This window comes from Emys orbicularis, chromosome 4 (assembly GCF_028017835.1).
Source record: "Emys orbicularis isolate rEmyOrb1 chromosome 4, rEmyOrb1.hap1, whole genome shotgun sequence".
Taxonomy (NCBI): Eukaryota; Metazoa; Chordata; order Testudines; family Emydidae; genus Emys; species Emys orbicularis.
This window is the reverse complement of record NC_088686.1, coordinates 129,869,782-129,894,037: the sequence shown is the minus strand read 5'-3', so window position 1 is coordinate 129,894,037 and position 24,256 is coordinate 129,869,782. Positions and strand designations below refer to the sequence as shown.

General features: G+C 52.3%; 1 protein-coding gene across 2 annotated transcripts in view; it reads left to right on the top strand.

Moving 5' to 3' along the window:
- The first annotated feature begins 15,535 nt into the window (after positions 1-15,535).
- The window catches only part of LOC135877584 (copine-5), a 178,801-nt gene continuing 170,080 nt past the window's right edge, over positions 15,536-24,256 (top strand). Inside the window, exon 1 of one of the 2 annotated variants that reach the window (XM_065403075.1) lies at positions 15,536-15,642. In XM_065403075.1, coding sequence (XP_065259147.1) covers positions 15,536-15,642 — 107 coding nt within the window. The remainder of the gene's footprint in view (positions 15,643-24,256) is intronic. The other variant, XM_065403076.1, reaches the window with a different exon arrangement.

Below are 24,256 nucleotides of genomic sequence, written 5' to 3'. Positions count from 1 at the left end.
TGCTGGGAGCCCTCCGGCGCCTGCTGGATACTGATTTTTACACACAAAAGCAGCTCCATTGGAAGGCGCCTGGCTTGGAGTTACAGAGGAGCCCATTGGCTGGCCCAGGGGTTAGGATCCTGCCTGAGGCTCTGCCACAGACGCCCGGTGTGCCCCTGGGAATGGCTCGTAGGCCATGTCTAGGCAGGCCCTGTTTGGTCAGCGTACTGCTGCTGACTTCACATTCTGGCTTCCCTCACAGCTCCTGGCTCACCACGTGGTTTGTGTCTCCCTCCGGTTACCCCCCTTCTCCTCCGGTGCAGTGCAGGGGGCTCCCCCAATGTGTCACCAGTCACCTGTGGGCGTGGGGAGCCCCTGCCAAGTGCGGCATGCAGCTCATTGGAGAAGTGGCGAGTCTTCGGGGTGGCACCCGGTTTGCTGCTGCCCTGCCTCACCTTCCTGGGCAAAATTCCTTCACTTTCACGCAGTGCAGCTGCTCACCCCTGGCGTGTCCCGGTTTCGGCATCCCCTGCACATGGATGTCTATATTTCCTCGGCTCTTCCTTAGCTGGGCTTGCACAGCCTCCTTTCCCCACGGGCCGAGGAGATTCAGGACTCCCTGCTCCAGGCAGGAGCATGTCTAGTGGCTCTGTGTGAGGAGACAGCGTGGGCAGCTGCTCGCAATGGGGAGCTGCTAGGCTGTTCTCCAAGGTGGGCAATCAGGAAAAGGCATTTCAAAAACACGCAGGGGATTTTAGAGGTGGGGTGGGCTGGGACACCTGGGCAGTGGGGTTCCAACTGTGACCGGAGTGGCCACTGTTGTGGTGACAGGGGCATCGTGGGGCAGCTGCTGGAGGACTGTTAGGGTTGACACAGGTAATGCAGGGTCTATACTCGCCCCGCATCAATGGAAGTAGGTCGACCGTGCGCTGGGTTACCACGACTCAGTTTCCTACACAAGCAGCATTCCTTCATTAGTCCAAAGGCTGCTTGGTGTGAGTTACATCCAAACATCTAGCACATACACACTGATACCTCACACCCTGGAAACACAATTATAAGTATTGGCCAAAATACTCCGAATGGGATCTGGGCTGGGAGATGCCTGCCTGCCATGGTGCGGCTCCAGCGAGGTATGGGAAAGCCCAGACAAAGAGCCCCTAGAAAACCTTGCTTTTTATTGACCGAAACAAGTGATGTCATGGCTGGTTATTGGACCCTAGCTAGCACCAGATGAGGGAGGCTTGGGGCTGAACCCCGCCCCCGGCCCGGTTAAGACAAAAGGCAGGGCCCCTTTCTTTTCAAGATGTCCCATTGCCCATTGCTCCTATTTCTTTATAATAAATGGAACAAGCCAATTTTCTGCTGCACCCGGTGCCCAGTTAGCCACGTTGTCTGTCTATTAACTCAAGCCAAGACTTACGTACGATGGTGCTAGTGGTCCACCAGTCTCATGAGTTCATTCTTTCTGACCGGATGCCTTGGGCCCATCACTTATGCGAATATCCAGACTCAACTTAACCCCCCTGTTCAGCCAGGTCTAATGTGGGCCTATCTTCCTACGCTGGGGTCATGTGGCATTCGGGCAGGTGTGTTACTGTGTCACTGTAATGGGCGTTCACACTGGCCGGAGATAAATTCCGGTGTAGACAGTGCACAGTGAGGCTGAAACAGGCTGATGCAGGTCGACCTAACTTTGTAGTGTGGACAGGCCTTAATCCCTCTGGGCCTTTGCTCCCCATCTGTGTGCTGGGGGCTAGCACTGCCCTGCCTCCGTGGGCTGGGGGGTAAATGTGGTGATGATTGTAAGGCACTCAGATGCGATGGTAACGGGTGCCAGATACATCCCATGGTAGAAAAGTATTCAGCCCAATATATTGTAGGGCAATCAGCCTAAAACATTCCATTATGAGAAATAAATCAAATATAAACCAACCAACCCAGTCTTCGAACTGGTCAAGCTGCTGTAGGACACTGCGTCTCAGCAAGGATTTGCATTTCCTTTTAAACTCCATGGATGGTAGGAAATAATTGCTCTCATCTTTAACAGATTATTTTAATAAACCTTCTTCTGTTTTATTTTAACCTCCCCCCCATGCTAATTAAACCACGCATGGCTTTTCTGTTTAACAGCTCCAACATTTGCCAGGGAGAAATTCAAAGGAACTAGACATTAGGCACCAGTTGGGAAGTAGAGAAAAGAACTTGGAGGCAAACAGGTTCGACACCTTGGACACTAACTGCTATTTTCATAGACATTTTCAGAGTTAAATCTCATTGAACTCAGCATTTCTGGGGGCGGAGGGGGTTTGGTATCAGTGTGTTCCTACCCTCATTAGGTATTAATAGCTTCTAACTGTGCTTTTTCATGCAAATTATGCCAGGGCTTCAGATGTTATTAGCTGTGCGGTTCCGCATGTGAACTGGGGAAGTCGGACGGCAAAAAAATAGTAAGTTCATCTGTAGTTTATTTTTAGCACATGAGATTAAAGCGATATTATCATCTTCCTTTAGCCCCCAAAGTTAAGTCTCTGTTATATTTTTCAAAGGCTTTGCAAAAACCTAATGTGGATAGAAAACTTCATTTAATAACAATCACAAATAATACTTTTTATAACGGAATAATAACGTTAAGAGCAGGTTAGACAAACACCTTTCAAGGATGGTCTAGATAATACTTAGTCCGGCCAGGAGTGCTGGGGACTGGACTAGAGACCTCGCCAGGTCCCTTCCAGTCCTACACTTCTATGGTTACTACCCTCCTGGAGCCCGAGCAGTTTAGCCAATATTGGGGGCCTTGAAAACTGGTTCCATTAGGAGGAGAAATTCATAATGGAGTCAGGTATGTCTCAGATGCAATCCACGCATTTACAAGGATGCCCACAAAATCCTGTTTTCCTGAACACAGCTGGAGCAACCAACAGCGGGCAACTTCCCTGCTCATAATTTCCAAGTCTGCATCTCCAGTCAGTCCTGTGCTCCCAGAAGCCCTGTCTTTGCTTCTGCTCAGAACCATGCTCACCAGTTTTTCTCTCCCTGGGTGCTGGCTTTTTCCTTCTAACACACATGCACACCCACTTGACAAACCATCCTCTAGGCCCTGCATTTGCAATCAGGGAATCCCTCTGCCCACACAGCTTGGCTTCTGATTGGGCCTTATCATGTAGCTCATTACCTTGGGTGGTGACTTATCATAGAAGAATCATAGAATCATAGAATATCAGGGTTGGAAGGGACCTCAGGAGGTCATCTAGTCCAACCCCCTGCTCAAAGCAGGGCCAACCCCAACTAAATCATCCCAGTCAGGGCTTTGTCAAGCCTGACCTTAAAAACCTCTAAGGATGGAGATTCCACCACCTCCCTAGGTAACCCATTCCAGTGCTTCACCACTCTCCTAGTGAAAAAGTTTTTCCTAATATCCAACCTAAACCTCCCCCACTTCAACTTGAGACCATTGTTCCTTGTTCTGTCATCTGCCACCACTGAGAACAGCCAAGCTCCATCCTCTTTGGAACCCCCCTTCAAGTAGTTGAAGGCTGCTGTCAAATCCCCCCTCACTCTTCTCTTCTGCAGACTAAATAAGATCAGTTCTCTCAGTCTCTCCTTGTAAGCCATGTGCCCCAGCCCCCTAATCATTTTTGTTGCCCTCCGTTGGATCTCTCCAATTTGTCCACATCCTTTCTATAGTGGGGGCCCCAAAACTGGATGCAATACTCCAGATGTGGCCTCACCAGTGCCGAATAGAGGGGAATAATCACTTCCCTCGATCTGCTGGCAATGCTCCTACTAATGTAGCCCAGTATGCCATTAGCCTTCTTGGCAACAAGGGCACTCTGTTGACTCATATCCAGCTTCTCGTCCACTGTAATCCCCAGGTCCTTTTCTGCAGAACTGCCACTTAGCCAGTCGGTCCCCAGTCTGTAGCAGTGCATGGGATTCTTCCGTCCTAAGTGCAGGACTCTGCATTTTTCCTTGTTGAACCTCATCAGATTTCTTTTGGCCCAATCCTCCAATTTGTCTAGGTCACTCTGGACCCTATCCCTACCCTCCAGCGTATCTACCTCTCCCTGCAGCTTAGTTTCATCTGTGAACTTGCTTAATAAAGATGTTGAACAAAACCGGCGCCAGGATCAACCCCTGGGGCACTCCGCTTGATACCAGCTGCCAACTAGACATCGAGCCATTGATCACGACCCACTGAGCCCAACGATCTAGCCAGCTTTCTATCCACCTTATAGTCCATTCATCCAGCCCATACTTCTTTAACTTGCTGGCAAGAATACTGTGGGAGTGTGACATTGCACTCCATATGATTTATGAAAATATGCTTGGAATGTGAATATGATGAAACTGGAATATGCTTTATGCAAAAGGTCTCTTGTAAGGTATCATTACAAAGTTTATAATCTACTGAGTGTGTTCATTCTATTTGTATGTATGTATCATTCTTGTATCTATGCAAAGTGTGGGCCATTAATGGTGGTTTAGAATCTTGATGGCTCCCATTAACCAGGACATTTGGTTGTAAATAGCTCTGTTTACTTGTAAGCCTTCCTGTGTTCCTGTGAGTCAGGCCAGAAAGTAGGAATCCCGGATGGAAAAGCCGATCCCGTCTTCTTTGATCTCCATGAGGGACACCAAGGACTTGGTGATGTTCTTGGTGGAGATGTCCAGCGTGGGTCCCAGGCACTCGGCCGACACAGCCTTCATCTGGCCTGACACCTTGGGTTCTCCCTATGGCGGGGCACGGGGGGGGAGGAGTTCACTGCCCTGAGGGTAGCACGTGGAGCGAGTCCGAGACCCTGGCACCCCTTGGCCATTCAGTTCTAAGAAGCTCCTGGGCCGAACACCCAGCAGTGGCAGATCTAGGGCACCCTTTTAGTTGGGCCCCTGTTGCCGGCGTTAACGTTTCATGAGTTCGTTAGCAAGGGCAACAGGAAGTACCCCCTGTGCCAGGCTGTAACGTGCCCTGTATGGCCCAGGGCGCTGGAGCAGCTCTCCCAGTAGGATTCAGCACATGGAGGGACTGGTCCAGTCAATTAACCACTGGGAAGGGCACACAGCACCAGGGTATCACGTGGGTTTTACTTTCCCCCTGAGGAATGCTTTATGCAAAAGGTCTCTTGTAAGGTATCATTACAAAGCTTATAATCTACTCAGGCTTTGTCTTCACTACCCGCCGATCCGGCGGGTAGCAATCGGTCTATCGGGGATCGACTTACCGCGTCTAGTGAAGACGCGGTAAAATCGATCCCTGATCGCTCTGCCGTCGACTCCGGAAATCCACCTTGGCAAGAGGCGGCAGCGGAGTCGGCGGCAGCGCGGCAGCGGTCGACTTTCCCGCGTCCTCACCGCCAGGTAAGCCGACCTAAAATACGCAACTTCAGCTACGGTATTCACGTAGCTGAAGTTGCGTATCTTAGGTCGGACCCCCGCTGCAGTGTAGACCTAGCCATAGTGTGTTCATCCTATTTGTATGAAAGTATCATTCTTGTATCTGAAACTAGGAATATGAAGTATAACTCTGAGGTCCTATTGTAATTATGCAAAGTGTGGGCCATTAATGGTGGTTTAGAATCTTAAGGGCTCCCATTGACTAGGACAATTGGTTTTAAATGGTCTGTTTACTTGCAAACCTTCCTGGGTACAGTGTGGGCCAGCCCTGGAAGAATGGAGGCTGGGGGCTCACAGGACATGTGACCATGTCACTGGTACTGGAATCCATCTAAAACCTGGTGCTTTTCCATTTAGAAGGAGGGATGGAGACCCAGAGAGACAAAAGATTCCTGCCTTGTGCCAAAGCCATAAAAGGGGGTGAAACAGAACAAAGGGAGCTGCCAGTCATGAGAAAACCCCTAGTTACCACCTGAGCTGGAACTAACAAGAACTGTACGAGGGGAAAGGATTGGACCCAGACTAAGAAGGAGTCTAGTCTGTGAGAAAAGCTTATTGGAACATCTCTGAGGGTGAGATTTACCTGTATTCAGTTTCTTAAGAACATAAGAACAGCCATACTGGGTCAGACCAAAGGTCCATCCAGCCCAGTATCCTGTCTGCCAACAGTGGCCAATGCCAGGTGCCCCAGAGGCAGGACCAGCTCTAGGCACCAGCGCTCCAAGCATGTGCTTGGTGCGGCACTTTCCAAGGGGCGGCACTCTGCCCCCCCCTTTTTTTTTGCTTGGGGCGGCAAAAAGCCGGGAGCCGGTGCTGACCAGAGCCCTGCCGCTGGAGAGCCAGAGCATCGTGCCCTGGAGCCAAGCCTGGGCTGCGGCGGTGAGAGGGACTCCCGGACTGTGTGAGGAGCCGGGGAGGGAGGGAAGCGGGCCCTGGGATGCAGGGAGGGAGGAGGGGTCCTGCTGCCGCCACCGCTGCTGCTCTGAGTCTCCCCAGGGCGGCGCGGCGTTTCCCCGCCTGAGTGGGCTGTGCAGGGCGCCGCCAGGCTGGACAGGGGGCGTGGATTCCGGCTCGCGTGCTGATGGCGCGAGTGGCTGGGCAGCCCGAGCTGCCAGGGAGCTGCCCCCTCCTGCCCCCGGGCTCAGCCAGCTGCGCACCTCCCCCGCCTCAGCCCCGTGCTGCTTGCCCCGGGCCCCCACAGCGCCAGGGGTGGGGAGAGGCAGAGCCCGGCTCTGAGTGGGGCAGTGGGGGATACTGCCCCGCCTGGGGACCCCCGCGGCTCGGCCACCTAGGGGTCAGTGTCCGTCCTCTCGGCTCTGCCTGCACGGGGCTGGGGAAGCAGATGTCAGCGCCTGCCCCTCTCAGCCCTTGCACCCCCCATCCCGCTCGCAGCCTCTTCACTTGTACCTCCCCCCATCGCTCCTTCGCCGTACTCCTTCCCCTTGTACTCTCCCTTCACCCGCACCTCTCTCCTTGTACCCTCCCCCAGCCCTCTCCTCCTGCACCTCCCCCTTCCCCTGCACCTCTTCTCCCGCAACCCACCTGATACCTCCTCTCCTCCTCCACCCTCCTCTGTGAGTACATCACACCCTGCTTCTCTGCCAGCGTAGAGCCCCCAAGCACCCCCACACCCGCTCCTCTGCCTGAACCCTCTTTACTAGATCCCCATCCCTTTCCAGGTACAAGGTTTGAGGGTTAGTCTCTATCCCTTCCATGTGCATTTGGAGCACTAAAGATGGGGTTGCGGGGGATGGGGGGGGGGAGATTTATACTAAAGTGAAATAAAAATAAGAGAAACGGTTTGATCCCCACTGCAAGTGTAAATGGGGATTGCTGTGGTGAACGAGGAGGTCACGTTTGGGGGGGGGGAGCCAGGGCTGGGGCAGCAGGGGGTGCGGGTGGGGGGGAAGAGAGAGCCCAGGGCTGGGGCGGCAGGGGGTGCGAGTGGGGGAGGACACTGGTGGTGGGGGGGAGGAGAGCCCAGGGCTGGGGTGGGGGGCAGCCAAACATTTTTTTGCTTGGGGCGGCAAAAAACCTAGAGACGGCCCTGCCCAGAGGGAGTGAACCTAACAGGTAATGATCAAGTGATCTCTCTCCTGCCATCCATCTCCACCCTCTGACAAACAGAGGCTACGGACACCATTCCTTACTCATCCTGGCTAATAGCCATTCATGGACTTAACTTCCATGAATTTATCTAGTTCTCTTTTAAACCCTGTTATAGTTCTAGCCTTCACAACCTCCTCAGGCAAGGAGTTCCACAGGTTGACTGTGCGCTGTGTGAAGAAGAACTTCCTTTTATTTGTTTTAAACCTGCTGCCCATTAATTTCATTTGGTGGCTCCTAGTTCTTATATTATGGGAACAAGTAAATAACTTTTCCTTATTCACTTTCTCCACACCACTCATAATTTTATATACCTCTATCATATCCCCCCTTAGTCTCCTCTTTTCCAAGCTGAAAAGTCCTAGCCTTTTTAATCTCTCCTCATATGGGACCCGTTCCAAACCCCTAATCATTTTAGTTGCCCTTTTCTGAACTTTTTCTAATGCCAGTATATCTTTTTTGAGATGAGGAGACCACATCTGTACGCAGTATTCAAGATGTGGGCATACCATGGATTTATATAAGGGCAATAAGATATTCTCCGTCTTATTCTCTATCCCTTTTTTAATGATTCCTAACATCCTGTTTGCTTTTTTGACTGCCGCTGCACACTGCGTGGATGTCTTCAGAGAACTATCCACGATGACTCCAAGATCTCTTTCCTGATTAGTTGTAGCTAAATTAGCCCCCATTATATTGTATGTATAGTTGGGGTTATTTTTTCCAATGTGCATTACTTTAAATTTATCCACATTAAATTTCATTTGCCATTTTGTTGCCCAGTCACTTAGTTTTGTGAGATCTTTTTGAAGTTCTTCACAGTCTGCTTTGGTCTTAACTATCTTGAGCAGTTTAGTATCGTCTGCAAACTTTGCCACCACACTGTTTACCCCTTTCTCCAGATCATTCATGAATAAGTTGAATAGGATTGGTCCGAGGACTGACCCTTGGGGAACACCACTAGTTACCCCTCTCCATTCTGAAAATTTACTATATATTCCTACCCTTTGTTCCCTGTCTTTTAACCAGTTCTCAATCCATGAAAGGCTCTTCCCTTATCCCATGACAACTTAATTTACGTAAGAGCCTTTGGTGAGGGACCTTGTCAAAGGCTTTCTGGAAATCTAAGTACACTATGTCCACTGGATCCCCCTTGTCCACAGGTTTGTTGACCCCTTCAGAGAACTCTAATAGATTAGTAAGACGTGATTTCCCTTTACAGAAACCATGTTGACTTTTGCCCAACAATTTATGTTCTTCTATGTGTCTGACAATTTTATTCTTTACTATTGTTTCAACTAATTTGCCTGGTACTGACGTTAGACTTACTGGTCTGTAATTGCCGGGATCACCTCTAGAGCCCTTTTAAAATATTGGCGTTACATTAGCTATCTTCCAGTCATTGTGTACAGAAGCTGATTTAAAGGACAGGTTACAAACCATAGTTAATAGTTCTGCAATTTCACATTTGAGTTCTTTCAGAACTCTTGGGTGAATGCCATCTGGTCCGGTTGACTTGTTACTGTTGAGTTTATCAATTAATTCCAAAACCTCCTCTAATGACACTTCAATCTGTGACAATTCCTCAGATTTGTCTGCTACAAAGGAGGGCTCAGGTTTGGGAATCTCCCTTACATCCTCTGCCCTGAAGACTGAAGCAAAGAATTCATTTAGTTTCTCCGCAATGACTTTATCGTCTTTAAGTGCTCCTTTTGTATCTCCATTGTCCAGGGGCCCCACTGGTTGTTTAGCAGGCTTCCTGCTTCTGATGTACTTAAAAAACATTTTGTTATTACCTTTTGAGTTTTTGGCTAGCTGTTCTTCAAACTCCTTTTTGGCTTTTCTTATTACATTTTTACACTTAATTTGGCAGTCTTTATGCTCCTTTCTATTTACCTCACTAGGATTTGACTTCCACTTTTTAAAAGATGCCTTTTTATCTATCATTGCTTCTTTTACATGGTTGTTAAGCCATGGTGGCTCTTTTTTAGTTCTTTTACTGTGTTTTTTAATTTGGGGAATACATTTAAGTTGGGCCGCTATTATGGTGTCTTTGAAAAGCGTCCATGCAGCTTGCAGAGATTTCACTCTAGTCACTATACCTTTTAATTTCTGTTTAACTAACCTTCTCATTTTTGCATAGTTCCCCTTTCTGAAATTAAATGCCACAGCATTGGGCTGTTGAGGTGTTCTTCCCACCACAGGAATGTTAAATGTTGTGTGGCAAACCCAGGACAAACAGCTACAAAGGGGGTAGTAATCAGTCCCAGGGGGTTAAAAAGGCCTCTCCCAAGCCACTGAGGAGAGAGAACCATGGGGAAATAAGGTTCAGCTGGGCAAAGGGTTACTAGGGAACTAATTAGGTTCAGCTGGCTCCAACTGCTTGGGACCTTTTTAAACCCTCCCCGGCGGGGAAGGAGGGGGGGAGAGAGAGTGAGAGAACCAGAGAAGCTGCCAGTAAGTTAGGAGCAGCAAGGCTCTGAACCCTTCCTGCAAGGAAGGCTGCACTCTGTCCCCAGAAGGGAAGATAAACAAGCACAAGGGGCTGACTGAGAACAGGAATAGCCAGCCCCTGTGCTACCTGCAAGGATTTGCCTCGCCCAAGCCGGTGTCTCCAAGGCTAAAAAGGACTGAGCCTGCTGCGGAGAAGAAGGTACTTTGCCACAGTTGTTATATTATGGTCACTGTTTCCAAGCGGTCCTGTTATAGTTACCTCTTGGACCAGATCCTGCGCTCCACTCAGGACTAAATCGATTCTTGCCTCTCCCCTTGTGGGTTCCTGTACCAGCTGCTCCAAGAAGCAGTCATTTAAAGTATTGAGAAATTTTGTCTCTGCATTTCGTCCTGAAGTGACGTACCCAGTCAATATGGGGATAATTGAAATCCCACACTATTATCGTGTTATTTATTTTGATAGCCTCTCTAATTTCCCTTAGCATTTCATCGTCACGATCACTGTCCTGGTCAGGTGGTTGATAATAGATCCCTACTGTTATATTCTTTTTAGAGCATGGAATTACTATCCATTGAGATTCTATGGAACATGTGGATTCATTTAAGATTTTTACTTCATTTGATTCTACATTTTCTTTCACATATAGTGCCACTCCCACCCTGCACGACCTGTTCTGTCCTTCTGATATATTTTGTACCCCGGAATGATTGTGTCCCATTGATTGTCCTCACTCCACCAGGTTTCTGTGATGCCTATTATATCAATATCCTCCTTTAACACGAGGCATTCTCGCTCACCCATCTTATTATTTAGACTTCTAGCAGTTATGTACAAGCACTTTAAAAACTTGTCACTGTTTATTTGTCTGCCCTTTTCTGATGTGTCAGATTCTTTTTTGTGTGAATGTTTCTCATCTGATCTGGCCCTTACATTATCCTCCTCCATCCTCGGCTCCTGACTATAACCTGGAGATTCTCTATCAATAGACTCTCCTCTGAGAGAAGTCTCTGTCCGATCCAAGTGCTCCGCTGCAGCAATCGGCTTTCCCCCGTCAATTAGTTTAAAAACTGCTCTGCAACCTTTTTAATGTTTAGTGCCAGCAGTCTGGATCCACTTTGGTTTAGGTGGAGCCTATCTCTCCTGTATAGGTTCCTCCCATCCCAGAAGTTTCCCCAGTTCCTAATGAACGTGAACCCCTCCTCTCTACACCATCGTCTCATCCATGCATTGAGACTCTGAAGCTCTGCCTGCCTACCTGGCCCTGCGCGTGGAACTGGGAGCATTTCTGAGAATGCCACCATAGAGGTCCTGGATTTCAGTCTCTTCCCTAGCAGCCTAAATTTGCCTCCTTTAAGGCCCCCAGATGTCACTGGGACAGCCTACAGGGGCCTTAGCACAAGAGAGGCGCTAACGTGAGGGCATAGCGGCCCGTGGCCTCAGTCACATGGTAGCAGGCCGATTGCTGCCCACGCAGCTGCTGGACTGTGCCATAGGGAGCCTTTCTCCTGTGGCGCGTACTGGCAGGAGGGAGCTGTGCTCTCACATGGTGTATTTTGTCCCAACACTGTTTGGAAGCACAGGAGTCAGCAGCTTGCCCCATTGTGCAGCACAGGGTCACGTCCCCCATCTCAGAGATGGAGCGTAGCCAGCCGCCCCTTCCAGGACGGGATAGTCCAAGACAAGACTTAGAGAGACCCCTAGCGGTGACCCTTGCCAGCTCAGTCTGGGAGCTAGTGAGCCGAGAGAACCACAGAGCCTGTATGTGTCCAGCAGCCTCCCTAATAAACCCCCTTGCTAGTCATGGCAAATGAGCCCTGTTTCTCCTCTTCCACTAAGGATGCTACAGTGCTAGAAAGCTGTGGAGCTTATAAACCCCTCAGGAGAGTACTGAAAGCAACCGACCCTTCTCTGGCAGAGACAGTAGGAGCTGCATGTGTCCTGACGTGGAGTTGATACATTCTGCAGGCTCCCAGTTGCTCCTTCTCTGATCAGACAGAGTCTGACTCCGGTGGAATAAAGCTGGTTTTGGAGAAGAGTCTGGGATGCTCTTGCCTGAGATGTACTTTGGAAGCTGCATCAGGAAGAAACTGAAATAACATTTGAGGAGTTTTAGTTTTAGGAAGTTCCCAGACAGACCCATGGCTAAATAGCCGTTTGCTCCCTTCCAACAATGTTATTAGAGCCGGGTGGTTATGGAAGCAAAACCAGAGGAAGGTGAGGCAATTTGTTCAAGAGTAAAATATCATTTGAAAGTCAGGAAGTTATGCCACGGGGCAGAGCATTAATTGGTGAAAATTGTCACGGCTCCAGTTTATGCCAGCTGAGGATCTGCCCCCATGATTTTCAGAAGTGACTAGAATTTTGGGTTGCCCAACTTTAGAGGGGTCAGATCCTCAGAGGCCAGGTGATCACTTTCATTAAGACCCTCCCTTAAGACGTTTCTCAAGATGGACACCCCAAGCTGAGGCACCCAAACTCACTGCTCACTTTGGAAAATCCTGGTCCTTTCAACATTCCCATTCAGAAAATGTTAAAACAACCTTAACTCTGCCCCTCCTGCCCACCTCGCCTACCCACTCCTGTCATAGACCCTTAACCTCTGGCTGAGTTACTGAACTCCTCAAATCATGATTTAAAGACTTTAAGTTACAGAGAATCCACCATTGACACTAGTTTAAACCTACAAGTGACCCGTGCCCCATGCTGCAGAGGAAGGCGAAACCCCCCAGGGTCTCCGCCACTCTGACCTGGGGGAAAATTCCTTCCTGACCCTAAATATAGTGATCAGTTAGACCCTGAGCATATGGGCAAGAGCCACCAGCCAGACACCTGGGAAAGAATCCTCTGTAGTAACTCAGAGCCCTCCCCATCTAGTGTCCCGTGTCCGGCCACTGGAGATATCTGCTGCTAGTAGCCACAAATTGGTTACATGCCTTTGTAGGCAGTCTCATCACACCATCCCCTCCAGACACTTCTCAGGCAGAAGATCATTATTAGTACTGTTATTAATCAGACTTTCTGCTGTTTGCCTCGTCTGAGCTCCAACCTTTCCATCTTCTACCTTTCAGTGTCTGGAACCTTGGTCTGTAATTTCCTCACCCTCCATTTCTATGTGTAAACGACAACGCTCCAGTCACAGGCCTGCACCTGCTCCCACAGGGACTCCCACTGACTGACCCCAGAGTGGAGTTTAGAAACCAGCAGGTTTGGGGCTAGATTTTCTGTTAGTGTAAACAGGGGAAACTCTCACGTCATTGTGTTCACTCCAGCAGGGGATTTAGCCCACCTGCCTACAGACGCACCCGTGTCTGCCTGGCAGAGCGTTGTGTTCAGCTGTGAAGGGGAGCGCTCTGGACTCAGTAACCTTTAAAGAGACTACAGTATTTACAATTTTCCCCACTCCCACAGCCTGCTCAGCTAACCTGGCTCCCCACGATGGGTTGGTTGCAGTGACACCTGGTGGCGTACGGTGGAACTGAGCTCTGCAAACTGAAACCAGTCCCCAGAATCTGTTCCTGGATGCTACCCCAAGGGGGGGTTTCCCATCCTTGCCAAAAAGCAAATGCAGGTGAAATGATAGCAAGGGCTAAGCACTGGTGTAAAGGCCTTTATCCTGGACTGGGAGCTGCTGGGATAAGCGCAAGATCTAGAGCCCAGGGCTGCTACTGCTGATCTCAGCAATGCTTCTTCCCAGGCAAAAGGAATAAAACATACCCTAGAGGTTCATGTCCAATACAGGACTAAGGTCCATCAGTCCCCACGGAATCGGACCCTGCAGCGCCTTGCTCCTGTGAATAATCCCAGTGGGCCCAATTCTCTCACCCTCAGTGTAAATCAGGAGTAACAGCACTGAAATCAATGGGGTTATGCCAGGGTAAGTGAGAGGAGAATTGGGCCCAATGGGACTACTGGCATAAGGCTATGCAGGATTGGGCCCACAAAAAGTTAGTGCTTTTAGACAACACACCTGCAAATTCCTTCCTTATGTGGAATCTCCATCTCTGGAGATATTTAAGAGTAGGTTAGATAAATGTCTATCAGGGATGGTCTAGACAGTATTTGGTCCTGCCATGCGGGCAGGGGACTGGACTCGATGACCTCTCGAGGTCCCTTCCAGTCCTAGAATCTATGAATCTATGAATCTATGTGAGCAGCTCCACTGACTCTGGCAGCTCCTCAGGGGAGCGAGTGCTTCCCGGGTTTGGCCCAGACACCCCAGGGTGGGGAAGTCTCTGAGAAAGCAGGCGCCAGCCCCACAGCTGGCATACATTGGAGTGGTCCCATGAAAGTCAGTGGACCAGATCCTCATCTGGTGCAAGTCAGTGTCGCTCCATTGAATCTCTGGGGCGACAGCTACTTACACCAGCTGAGAGTCTGGGCCCGTCTACACTGCCACATTCCCTCTTGCCCCGCACTCCTTACTTGGTTAAAGTTACCGGGATTTCAGCCGGGGCGGCTTCTTGCTGCTCTGGCGCTACTCGCAGCAGAGTGGGCGACAGACACTCTGATTAGGGTGGGGATTAGGGACCAACCCCCACCCCCAGTAATTCACGTGCTGGGCTTTGAGTCAGTGGGGAGATTTGCTAGTCTCCCTTTGCTCTTCCTAGCAGTCTGTGGGGTTACTTGTCCACCAGAGTGAAGATCTGGGGAGCAAGAGTTCAGTGGGACACTGTCCAAGAGCCCCTGAGCCAAAGGCCCCGTGCCAAGGCTGGACGCAGTTTGCAGGACATGCGTGTGCCCTGTGCTCTGAGTGTGTTTGGTGCTGGGGGCGGGGGAATGGAAGGCAGGGCCTGTTCTCTGATGGGTTGGTTTAACGCACCTCGCTTCCTGTCTCTCAGTAGCAACACACACACACAACAGATGTGAAATATACACAACCAACTCCTCCCTCATATATAACATTCCTCTCGCAAACACACACAATGCACACACACACAGAGGGACAGTCACCCTCCCCACATACATAACACACCCTCACAAACACCACAACGCACACACACACCACCAAACGCACCCCAGTGACATGCCAAATACACCCCCCCAAACTGACATGTCCCCCCCCCACACACACATACAATAGCCACACACAGCACACCACCCGTCCAACACACCCAAACATACAGGCCGATGCACACAGCAACCCCCCACTGACAGAAGGCTCCCACCTGCATGCACAGGGACACTGGGCCAACAGGCAGCAACCCGCAGCAGGCACCACACAGCACAACGCCTGGCCCAGGGAACCCCCCAGCAAAGGCAGACCCACAAGTACACTCACACATGCGCCCCCCTCCCAGGGACTCACACAACACCCCCACCCCAGGCACCCCCGGAAAGGCTCCTCCCCGCCCCTGCCCAGGGCTCCGGGCTCCCCCCTCCGCCCGGCCCGGCCGGGGGGCAGCGCCTCGGGGCGGGGGCTGAGGGGCGGAGCCTGGCAGGCAGCCGGGGAGCGCTCCGGAGCCGGCCCGCCAGTGGTGCAGGCGGAGCGAGGAGCCGGCTGCGCGCCCGGCGCTGGCTATGTCCCGCTCGGTGCCCGGCTCTGAGCCCCCCGCAGCGCCCGGGCTGTGAGCGGGAGGCCCCGGGGGGCGCGGCTGGACGCCCATGGAGGAGGCGATGGACAAGGGGGGCGACATGGCCTCGGTGAGCGACTTCGACCCCATCGCGGGCAGCATCCCGGCCACCAAGGTGGAGCTCACCGTCTCCTGCAGGTACGGGCAGCCGCGCCGCCACGGGGATGGGCGCTGCCGCGGGCCCGGGGGCAGGGCAGGGCAGGGGGGCGGAAAGTTTGTGCCTGTGCAGGGAGCCGAGGGGGGGGAGCTCGCCGAGGGGTGCCGCTGAGCTGGGGGTGAGCGGGGGGGGGGACGACAATGAGCCATTCCCATAGGCGCTGGCACTAGCGGGGGGGGGGGGGGGTTGCGGCACCCCCGTCGGGAAGTGGTTTCCATCCCAGCCAGGCTTTGCAGTTTGGGTCAATGGCTCTCAGCGCCCCGCTATATACACTGGGGAGTGGGGGTCCTGGCAGGTGCGGAATTGGCTGGTGGCAGGGCCAGCCGGGGGGCTCCCAGGGCCATGCCCCACGCAGGGAGCCGCTCTGGAGGCAAAACTGTGTGTGAGTGTGTAGCGCTGTGTGTGTGTCTCTGGGTGTGTGTGTGTAGCGGGGTGTGTGAGTGTGTAGCGCTGTGAGTGTGTCTCTGGGTGTGTGTGTAGCGGGGTGTGTGAGCATGTAGCGCTGTGAGTGTGTCTGTGTGTGAGTGTGTAGCGGGGTGTGTGAGTGTGACTCACTGGGTGTGCATCTCAGTGTGTGTTATTCCTTAGCAGTGCATAGCTCTGGGCTGTCTCCAGCACACAGGCAGTCCTGGGGTGATTCCCCCAAGATGCCCAGCCAGCCCTGGTTGTTCTCAGAGTTGAAATCAGCAGCAGCCCCCATTGCTTTAGCACAGCTGCCCCCCCACCCCGAGGCTGTGCACCATGCTCCCCCGCAGTGTTTACTTCTCCCCCCCAGCCTTGGCGAGCAAACCCAGCGGGCTGGCCAGGCACCCAGGGTGTTCTGATTCGCGCCCTCCATGGCATGGGATCGGAGAGGAAGTTTCTTTGAGGCAGGAGCAGTCACCTGGATAGCAGCCCAGATCCCTGGCCTGGCCTGGATCCGGTAGGGGTGGGGGTTTTAGTGCAAGCTCCATTGTGTAGTACTTACTCGGTCGAACTGATTCCTCCCTGTGTGTCCCCGAGCTCTCTGTGCAGAGGGCCCTGCACACTGGGATGGGCGCAGCCCCCCAAAGGAGGGGTTGGGAGCCTGCAGAGAAGGGCAGGGGAGGAGAGAGGCACATGGGACAGGTTTTTAAGGGGATTTGGGCACCAAAGACCCAGGGGCTCCCATCTGGTCCAAGGTCTCTTCCCACTGACTCCGTGGAGATCTCCCAGCAAAAACAGTGCAGCCCAGGAGTCCTCCTGAGGATCCTGTGGGTGTGGGACTGCCAGCCCCCCGGCTCATTCAGCCCAAAGGGGACATCACAAGGGAACCCTCCTGGAGATTTCCACCCCAGACCCCTCCCCCAGGGGCGAGTGAGGGGGGGCACCAAATGACTATTCGGGCAAAGTGCGCGGGGCAAAGTGCGCCAGGCACCAGCGGGAGCTGTGTCCCTGTGAGGTGCTGGGTTTGGCTGACAGGCTCAGCAATCAGCTGATGTACGGGCTGGATTCCAATCTGTCACACACTGGTGTAAATCCAGAGCAACGGAGTTACTTCAGATTTATGCCAGCATATCCCAACCATGATCTCAGTTATCCCGGTGTAAATCTGGAGTAATTCCATTGTAACTCCTGATTGACATTGGGGCAAACGAGAGAATTGGGCCCAGTCATTCCGGATTTACACCAATAACTCCCAGAGAGCAGTCTGGCCCCAGTGCGTTTATCCTCAGACTTAACATGCAGGGAGTAAATGGGGAGCCTTAAACTGCTGTGCTCTGTTCTGAGCCTTGTTATATGGGTGCCAGGCTCAATAAGCAGCTTTATTCCTAATGCTACTTAAAAAAGAGACAGGCCTTTTCTTCCTTCACTGGTTTAGATTAAAGAAGGAAAAATGTGTGTAGAAGAGAGAGAGTGAGCCAGATCCTCTGCTGGTGTAAACAGGAGCAGCTCCATTGGCTTTGATGGAGACCGTATGGCTTACCCCAGCCAAGGATCGGGCCCGGAACCTGGGCCAGCCACACCCAGCTCCCCTCATTCCCCAGTGGCACAGGAAGTTCTTTTCCTCATGCGGCTATTTTAGAAAGTTCTGATATTTCATTGCAAGAAGCCCCAGCAGGTGCTTCCCCCTGGTTGTTTTTCTCCCTGCACTTAGAGCTGGAGATTGCCTGGGTGTGTGTTTGTGTCAGGCATTGCCAGGCGGAGATAAGCCAGACTGCAGCGAGAGGGGCACCCACTAACCTAGCGGGGTTGGCTTTACTGCCAGCACCTGCCTCGAGCCAGCCCTTCCGAGCAGCATCAGGACTTATCCAATTCCCGCAAGACGGAGCGTGGAGCGAGGCTTAGGAGACACATATCTGGAAGGACACAGTATAGGTAGAAGGATGCTCTTGTGATCTATCTATCCGCATACACACCATCTATCTAGCTCTCTATCTCAGAACTCCTGGATTCTGTTATCAGCTCTGACACTGATATCTTGTGTGGCCTTGGACAAGTCCCAGACCGTCTCTGTGCCTCAGTTTCCCCACCATGCCTGGGGGTTGGTACGTCTGAGTTCCTGCCTTGCATGGGTGCTGCGAGGATTAATTAGTCAATGTCCATAAAGTGTTTTGAAGACGAAAAGCCCTGGGGAGGTGCTAAGGATTATGTTCATTCTTTGCGTCCCGGCACTGAGGTTTTGCTCTGTGCTGCAGCAGGGACTTGCTGGGAGCTCGGTTTACGTGGCCTAGCAATTGAGAGAGCTACGGAAGGGATATGAGACCCAGGTTCCTGTTTTATACTGTCCAGAGCTAGTCAGAAATTTTCTGTCAAAATTATTTTTTGGTGGAATGTGTCTGTTACAAGGAAAGGGACATTTCTGCAAAGAGAGTCTGGGTTTGTTTAAATTTTGGGGGTTTTCAGCAAAACCCCAAAATTGTTGGGGAGGGGAGGGGTTGGGCAAAGGAAGTTTAAATTTTCAGTTGCCAAGAACAGAAAAATCAGTGTTCAATTTTTTGACAAAATACCCCACAAATGTTCAAAGAAGAAATTTGGTAAAATAGAAAAAAACCTTTTCATCAAAACTGTTCACGGGCAAAAGAAACCTTTTCCTGACCAGCTTTCCCACTGTCTGCCCCTCTTGCACCAGTGGCGTTCACTGGCCCTGCTGTCCACCATTCGTGCAATCTGCCCTCCAGGTGAGGCCTAGATCAAACTGCTGCCTTGGGTCCCGTCTGCACTAGCAAAATGACTCTGTTCCCAGACTCAGTTGAGAAAGGTGGCTGGAACATGTCATGGTCCCATCTACACAAGCAAGGCTCAATGGTAATAGTCCTTAGCTCTTCCTAGCACATTCCATCCTGAGATCTCCAAGCAGTCTACAGAGGAGGTCAGTTTTATCCTCCCCATTTTACAGATGGGGAAACCGAGGCACAGGAAGATGAAGTGACTTGCTCAAAGTCACCCAGCTGTGATGAGAACCAGGTTTCCTGAGTCTCAGCCCAGTGTTCTAGCCAGTAGATAACGCTGTCTCCCATGTGTTAACTGTGTCAAGGCGCTGGGATGTTGTAACTGATCCTGGAGGTTTTGCTGCTTCTCACTACTGAGGTGATTGAACCCCGCAGTGGAGGAGCCGGGTTTTGCAGCTGGGGGGCGAAGGGTCATTGGTGGGGGGCTGGAGAGCGAGTGAGGTCTGCGCTCACCGGGCTGCGCTTGTTCCTGTCCCATGAGGCTGGGCCCAGCTCTCCACGCCGGGTGTTGTGGCCTGGTGCACAGGGTCACCGTGCCGTTCAGGGTTGGCCTGGCCACCCCCTGTCATGACGCTCTTCAGCCCCAAGTGTGGGGGAGGGGCAGTCACCCCCCACCCTATTAGCTTGGCCTCTGGAACCCAGGTTAGATACAAGCTGAGCGTGGACATGAGCCTGCAGGGGGAATAGCCACCCAGGCTGTCCTGGGCGCGCTGAGGCCCAGGGCTGGAAAAGCAGGGGGAGTCAGAGTCAGCACTGAGGTGCTGGGAGTGCGCGGGGGGGGGGGGGGGGTCGGTCCAGGACTGGTACCGCAGGGGGCTGTGAGTCGAGAGGAAGGACACTGACAGAGCTATTGGTACGGAGACAGAGGACTGGAAAGGCAAGAGGTGCTCCTGGTTGGGTGTTGGTCAGGATGGAGGGGCACTGGCAGAGCTGGGCGGGGGAGCTCAAGGCTGGGGCAGCAGGGGGCTGCCGGTTGGGATGGAGGGGCACCGGCAGAGCTGTGCAGGAACCCAGGCTTGGCAGTACGCTGTTGTCATGGGGGTTGAGGAGCATTGGCAGAGGGGTGTGGATTAGCTGGCACAGGCTCTGCCAGTGCCATGGCTCTAGTGATCAGCTTCTCACTGTGATGAGCTCCAGGAAGCAGGAGCCAGCGCCGCTCAGTTCAGCAGCAGCCTGCTCCTCGCCATCCCTTCACACCTCTCTCCATGAGTCACCCTTTAGAGCCCAGCTGTAACCGGAACCGTCACTAGACCGCGTGAGGGCAATGTTCATAGCGGGGAATTGCCGAACGCACCACTCTGTGACATCCCAGGCACGTGGCTGACAGTGTCAAGGGGTCAGTGGACTGGGAAGTGATGTGGGGTCCAATCCAGGCCCCGCTGAGGTTGATGGCTTCCCATGATTGGAGGAGGGGAGGCAGACTTTTTCAAAGATTATTTCAGTGCATTTTTGTGCTGAGTCCATCCTCGAGTCTGATTAGCGGGGCTGGTTGGAGCAGGATTCTGTGCTGACCTTCCGTGGGGAGCAATAGTTTGTTCACCTTTATGATCTGTAAAGAATGACTGAACTTTTTAAAAGCTTTTTTCCCCTACTTGTTTTTACTATCAAGTTTTTCATGTTTTTTGCTGGAGGTCTCTGGAGGACCAGAGTGTGACCTTTCTCGTTAATGGAAAGGGCGGAGGAGTTTGGCTCTTTAACATAGAAATCTTTCCTCCCAACGGTGCGCTAGGCCTTTGCGTTAACGAGGTATGAACAAAAAACAAACCCAAAGAGCTTGGAGTAGCCTGAGTTAAAATCCCTTCCCCCTCTCAGTGCTCAGTGGTACCTGTGATGACTTAATCCTGCCAGTTCTCTGATTGTCCATAGAGACATCCAGGAAAATCAGGGTAGACAAGACTTGAATTTCAAATGTAAAAAACAAGCAGGGGAAAGATAATTTTTTTTAAAAAAGAACACACAGCTAGACAGACACCCACACCTTGACACACACACACAGGCAGAAAGATACAGACCTTTCAGGCTTCCTTTATCTGTCCTCAAGAAGCCAAGGAAGGTGCAGCCATCAATCCCTCCTCCCCCCGGCATGTCAGTTGTCCCTCACTTTTCAGTGTTGCTTTGCAGTTTGCCTATGACAGTGGCTCATTTGCTGCTGACCTTTCCATTTCTTAGCAACAATCAACAATAGACATTCTGTGCCAGAGACAAATGGCTTTAAAGAGGGATTAACTGGGGGCCTGAATACATTCAGAGGGACTCTTTCTTGTCCCACTCTCGGTCACACATGATGGATTAGCTGTTCCTGGGCTGCTGGAGCTACCATGCAGCAATTGGAGCAGCGTAAGGAACGGACGTGTTGTCTGCCTTGCCCAATCAGAGAGCAGCTCGCCCACATAACTAGTTTTTCTTTTAAAGCACATTGTGTTGGAAGCGTGTTTCCCCTTTAAAGCCTAGCGCGTCTCCATGGGAAATACTGGCTCCTCACTGAGGATGTGCTGTCTTCCAACTCGGATTGCTGAATTCTGCTCAGCTGTCGCCTTTGCTTACATAACACCCCGGGATGTAACAGCCTTCCCTGTTCACCTTTACTGGTGTTCCAGGAATTCCTTCCACTTCTCCCAGCGCTGTGATCGCAGGCCGGGATTCCTACCCCTAGCGACAAATGGGGAAACTGAGGCACAGAGCGGGGAAATGACTTGTCTGAGGTCACATAGTAAGGGCCAGATCTTCACTGATGTAAATGGTGTAACACCATTGATTTCAATTGACAGCAGTTGAGGGTCTGGTCCTTTCAGTGGCAGAAAGTCCAGGTCTGAATGCTAGTCCCTTGCGCTAACCTCTCAGTACTACTACTGCACGACACCTAGTGACGTGCAGGTACCATCTGTTCCTGCAGGGCTTCTCCCATTGTGCCCTGAATTAGCAGAGGCATTTCATTAGTGCACTAGGTTACCAATGGCTGCCTTGGCACACACCCTTCCAGCTTTGGCATCTAAGTAGAACAGACTATGGCCAAGATTTCCAAGGATGGGGGCCTGGCAGGGACCAGGAAGGAATTTCCTCATCTGTCGCTCTACCGTTGCACAGGACAGCTGCGGTTTGGGTGGGCAGTGTCTCTTTGCCCTCCTCCGAGCACTGATCCTTTAGCAGGATGCAAGACAAGATGGGAGGTTGGACAAGGGAGCACATGGCATGTAGGGCTCCTGCTCTCCTGTAGGAGGTGGGCTGTCAGATCACGTGGTCCGATGCAGGGCCGGGAACTAGACAGAGCAATGACCTGAAAGCCTTTGGCAGGAGGCGGGAGCCCGTCAGTCCTGAGCCAGCCCATGTGGCCAAGTATGGCTTTGTCTCCTGCTGGTGGCTGGAACATGTGGAACGGTTTGTGAGACTGTTGCTGCCCCTGCGCTCACAGGGCTGGTCCGTCGCTCAGGCAGTAGGGGCCCCGCCCAGGTGCACTCCCAAGGGATGGGCCGGGTGTGTCACAGTGGGGAAAGTGGAAGAGGTCAGGGAGGCAGGCAGTGGCAGTGACTTTGGTGGGCAAAGAAGCCTGAGGCCAGGAATGCAGCAGGAGCTGTGGAGAGACGAAAGGTCAGGGTGGCGAGGAGGGGAAGGGGCTGTCTGGGGAACGTCAGGGCAGGTGAGAGCAGCGAGGGCTGTTTGTCATTGCTGCTCCGAGTTGCAGAGGTGGGTTTTGTTTCCCAAAGGCCTTGACTTAGGAGCACAAGACCCGCTGACAGTCGCTAGAACTTGTGCTCCTAGATTGCCGGGCGCCTCTGAGAGATCCTGCTTGCAGGGAGAAGGGAAGGGCTATTTCACTGATGCAATGAAAAAGCAGGCTGCCAGAGCCTTGTGGTGAATATAAATTCCAATCCATAATATATGATGCCCCAAGCTAATAGATTTTAATGACAAATCACAGCTGAGGAGGAATAAAAAGCAAGCCGGCTGTTCTGGGAGCCACCTAGCTCCTGGGCAGAGGGGAGCCAGCACCCCACCCAGAGAGAGGATTATGACAGGCTGAGTCATTTAACTGGGGCAAAGCCTCGGGCAGCATGAATTGGTGTCGCTCCAGGGATGTACACCAGCTGAGGATCTGGCCTGATGTTTTCTGTGGGTTTGGATGACTTGTGGGGACTGGGAGTGAGATCTGCACCCTGGTTACAGGCTCCAATCCAGTGCACGCTGATGTGGATGGAAGCTGATGCCATCCAGCGCCTGGTTGGCAGAGCTCAGTCCAGTCGCTAATGGACACACGTCCACGTCACCACAGCCACCAGCGCTGGCGGGAGGGAGTCCCAGCAGAATGGCCGTGGAGCCCAGACCCCCTCTCACACCGAGACAGGGGCACCACAGGTGAGGGCTAAGCACAGGGCAGGGTAGCTAGCTCTGCTGGTTCTGCACCTGTGCTGTAAACAGAGAGGGCGTCAGTTCCCAGGGCTGCCAATCAGAACCTGCCATGACAGCCTGGGTAAAAGCAGCGGAGAAAGGGGGCTGTAGCCTCCCTTTCCAGGTGTAGCCTGGTGGGGGCTGGCAATGGTGAGATAGCAGGAGGTGTGGACAAATAGGTAGCAGCCCTGCCAAGGGGAGCAGGCGGGGTGACAACGTCTAGGGGTCTGATTCTCCTCTAACTTACACCGGTAGCTCCAGTGCAGTCAGTGGAATCACACGCATGTAGGACCAGTGTCAGTGAGAGAGGAATCAGGCTGCTCGAATCCAGCGAAGAGCGAGCTTCACAATGGGCCAGACCCACACAGCTGGTGTAAAGCACTGCGGCTCCATTGACATCAATATCGCTACACTGATTTACACCAGCTGAGCGTCTGGTCCGATGCCTGGTGCGTTGGGGAAGCCCCTACAAGACTGAACGCTCGCCTGAACCTTACGCTCTGATTGGAGGCTGCAGCCTGGGCTGGGACTCAGGTGGGCTTCTGCTGATAAGTGCAGCCTGGGCCCAAGAGGTGCCGAGGTCTGGGAGGAATGACAGTGGGCCCTAGCTGAGCTTTTTGGGATCTCCTACCCATGTCGGGTCCAGCCTGAGTACTGAGGGAAGGTCCGTCCCCAGCAGAACTATGAAATTCCTCCTAACCCCACGCCCCTCGGCTCTCCCCTGCGCTCAGAGAGCCATCTCCACCGAGGAGCAGATCAGTGCAGTGTGGAGACCGGCAGAGCTGGGATCTGGCCTGGAACCGTCCCAAAGTTCTAGAGGGTCGGGATCAGGTGTTTGGCCCTGCCTCAGCTTTAGAACATGTGTGTGTGAGAATTTCAGGCTAGTCTGGGAACAGCCGTGAAAACAGTCGGGGTGTCAGTCGGTCCTAGTCCCGTTTCTGCAATCTCTCAGCAGCCTGGGCTGGCCTCACGCATGGCCTTCAGCTCAGATTTTGATCCCTCAGCTGTAATATCTACTTGG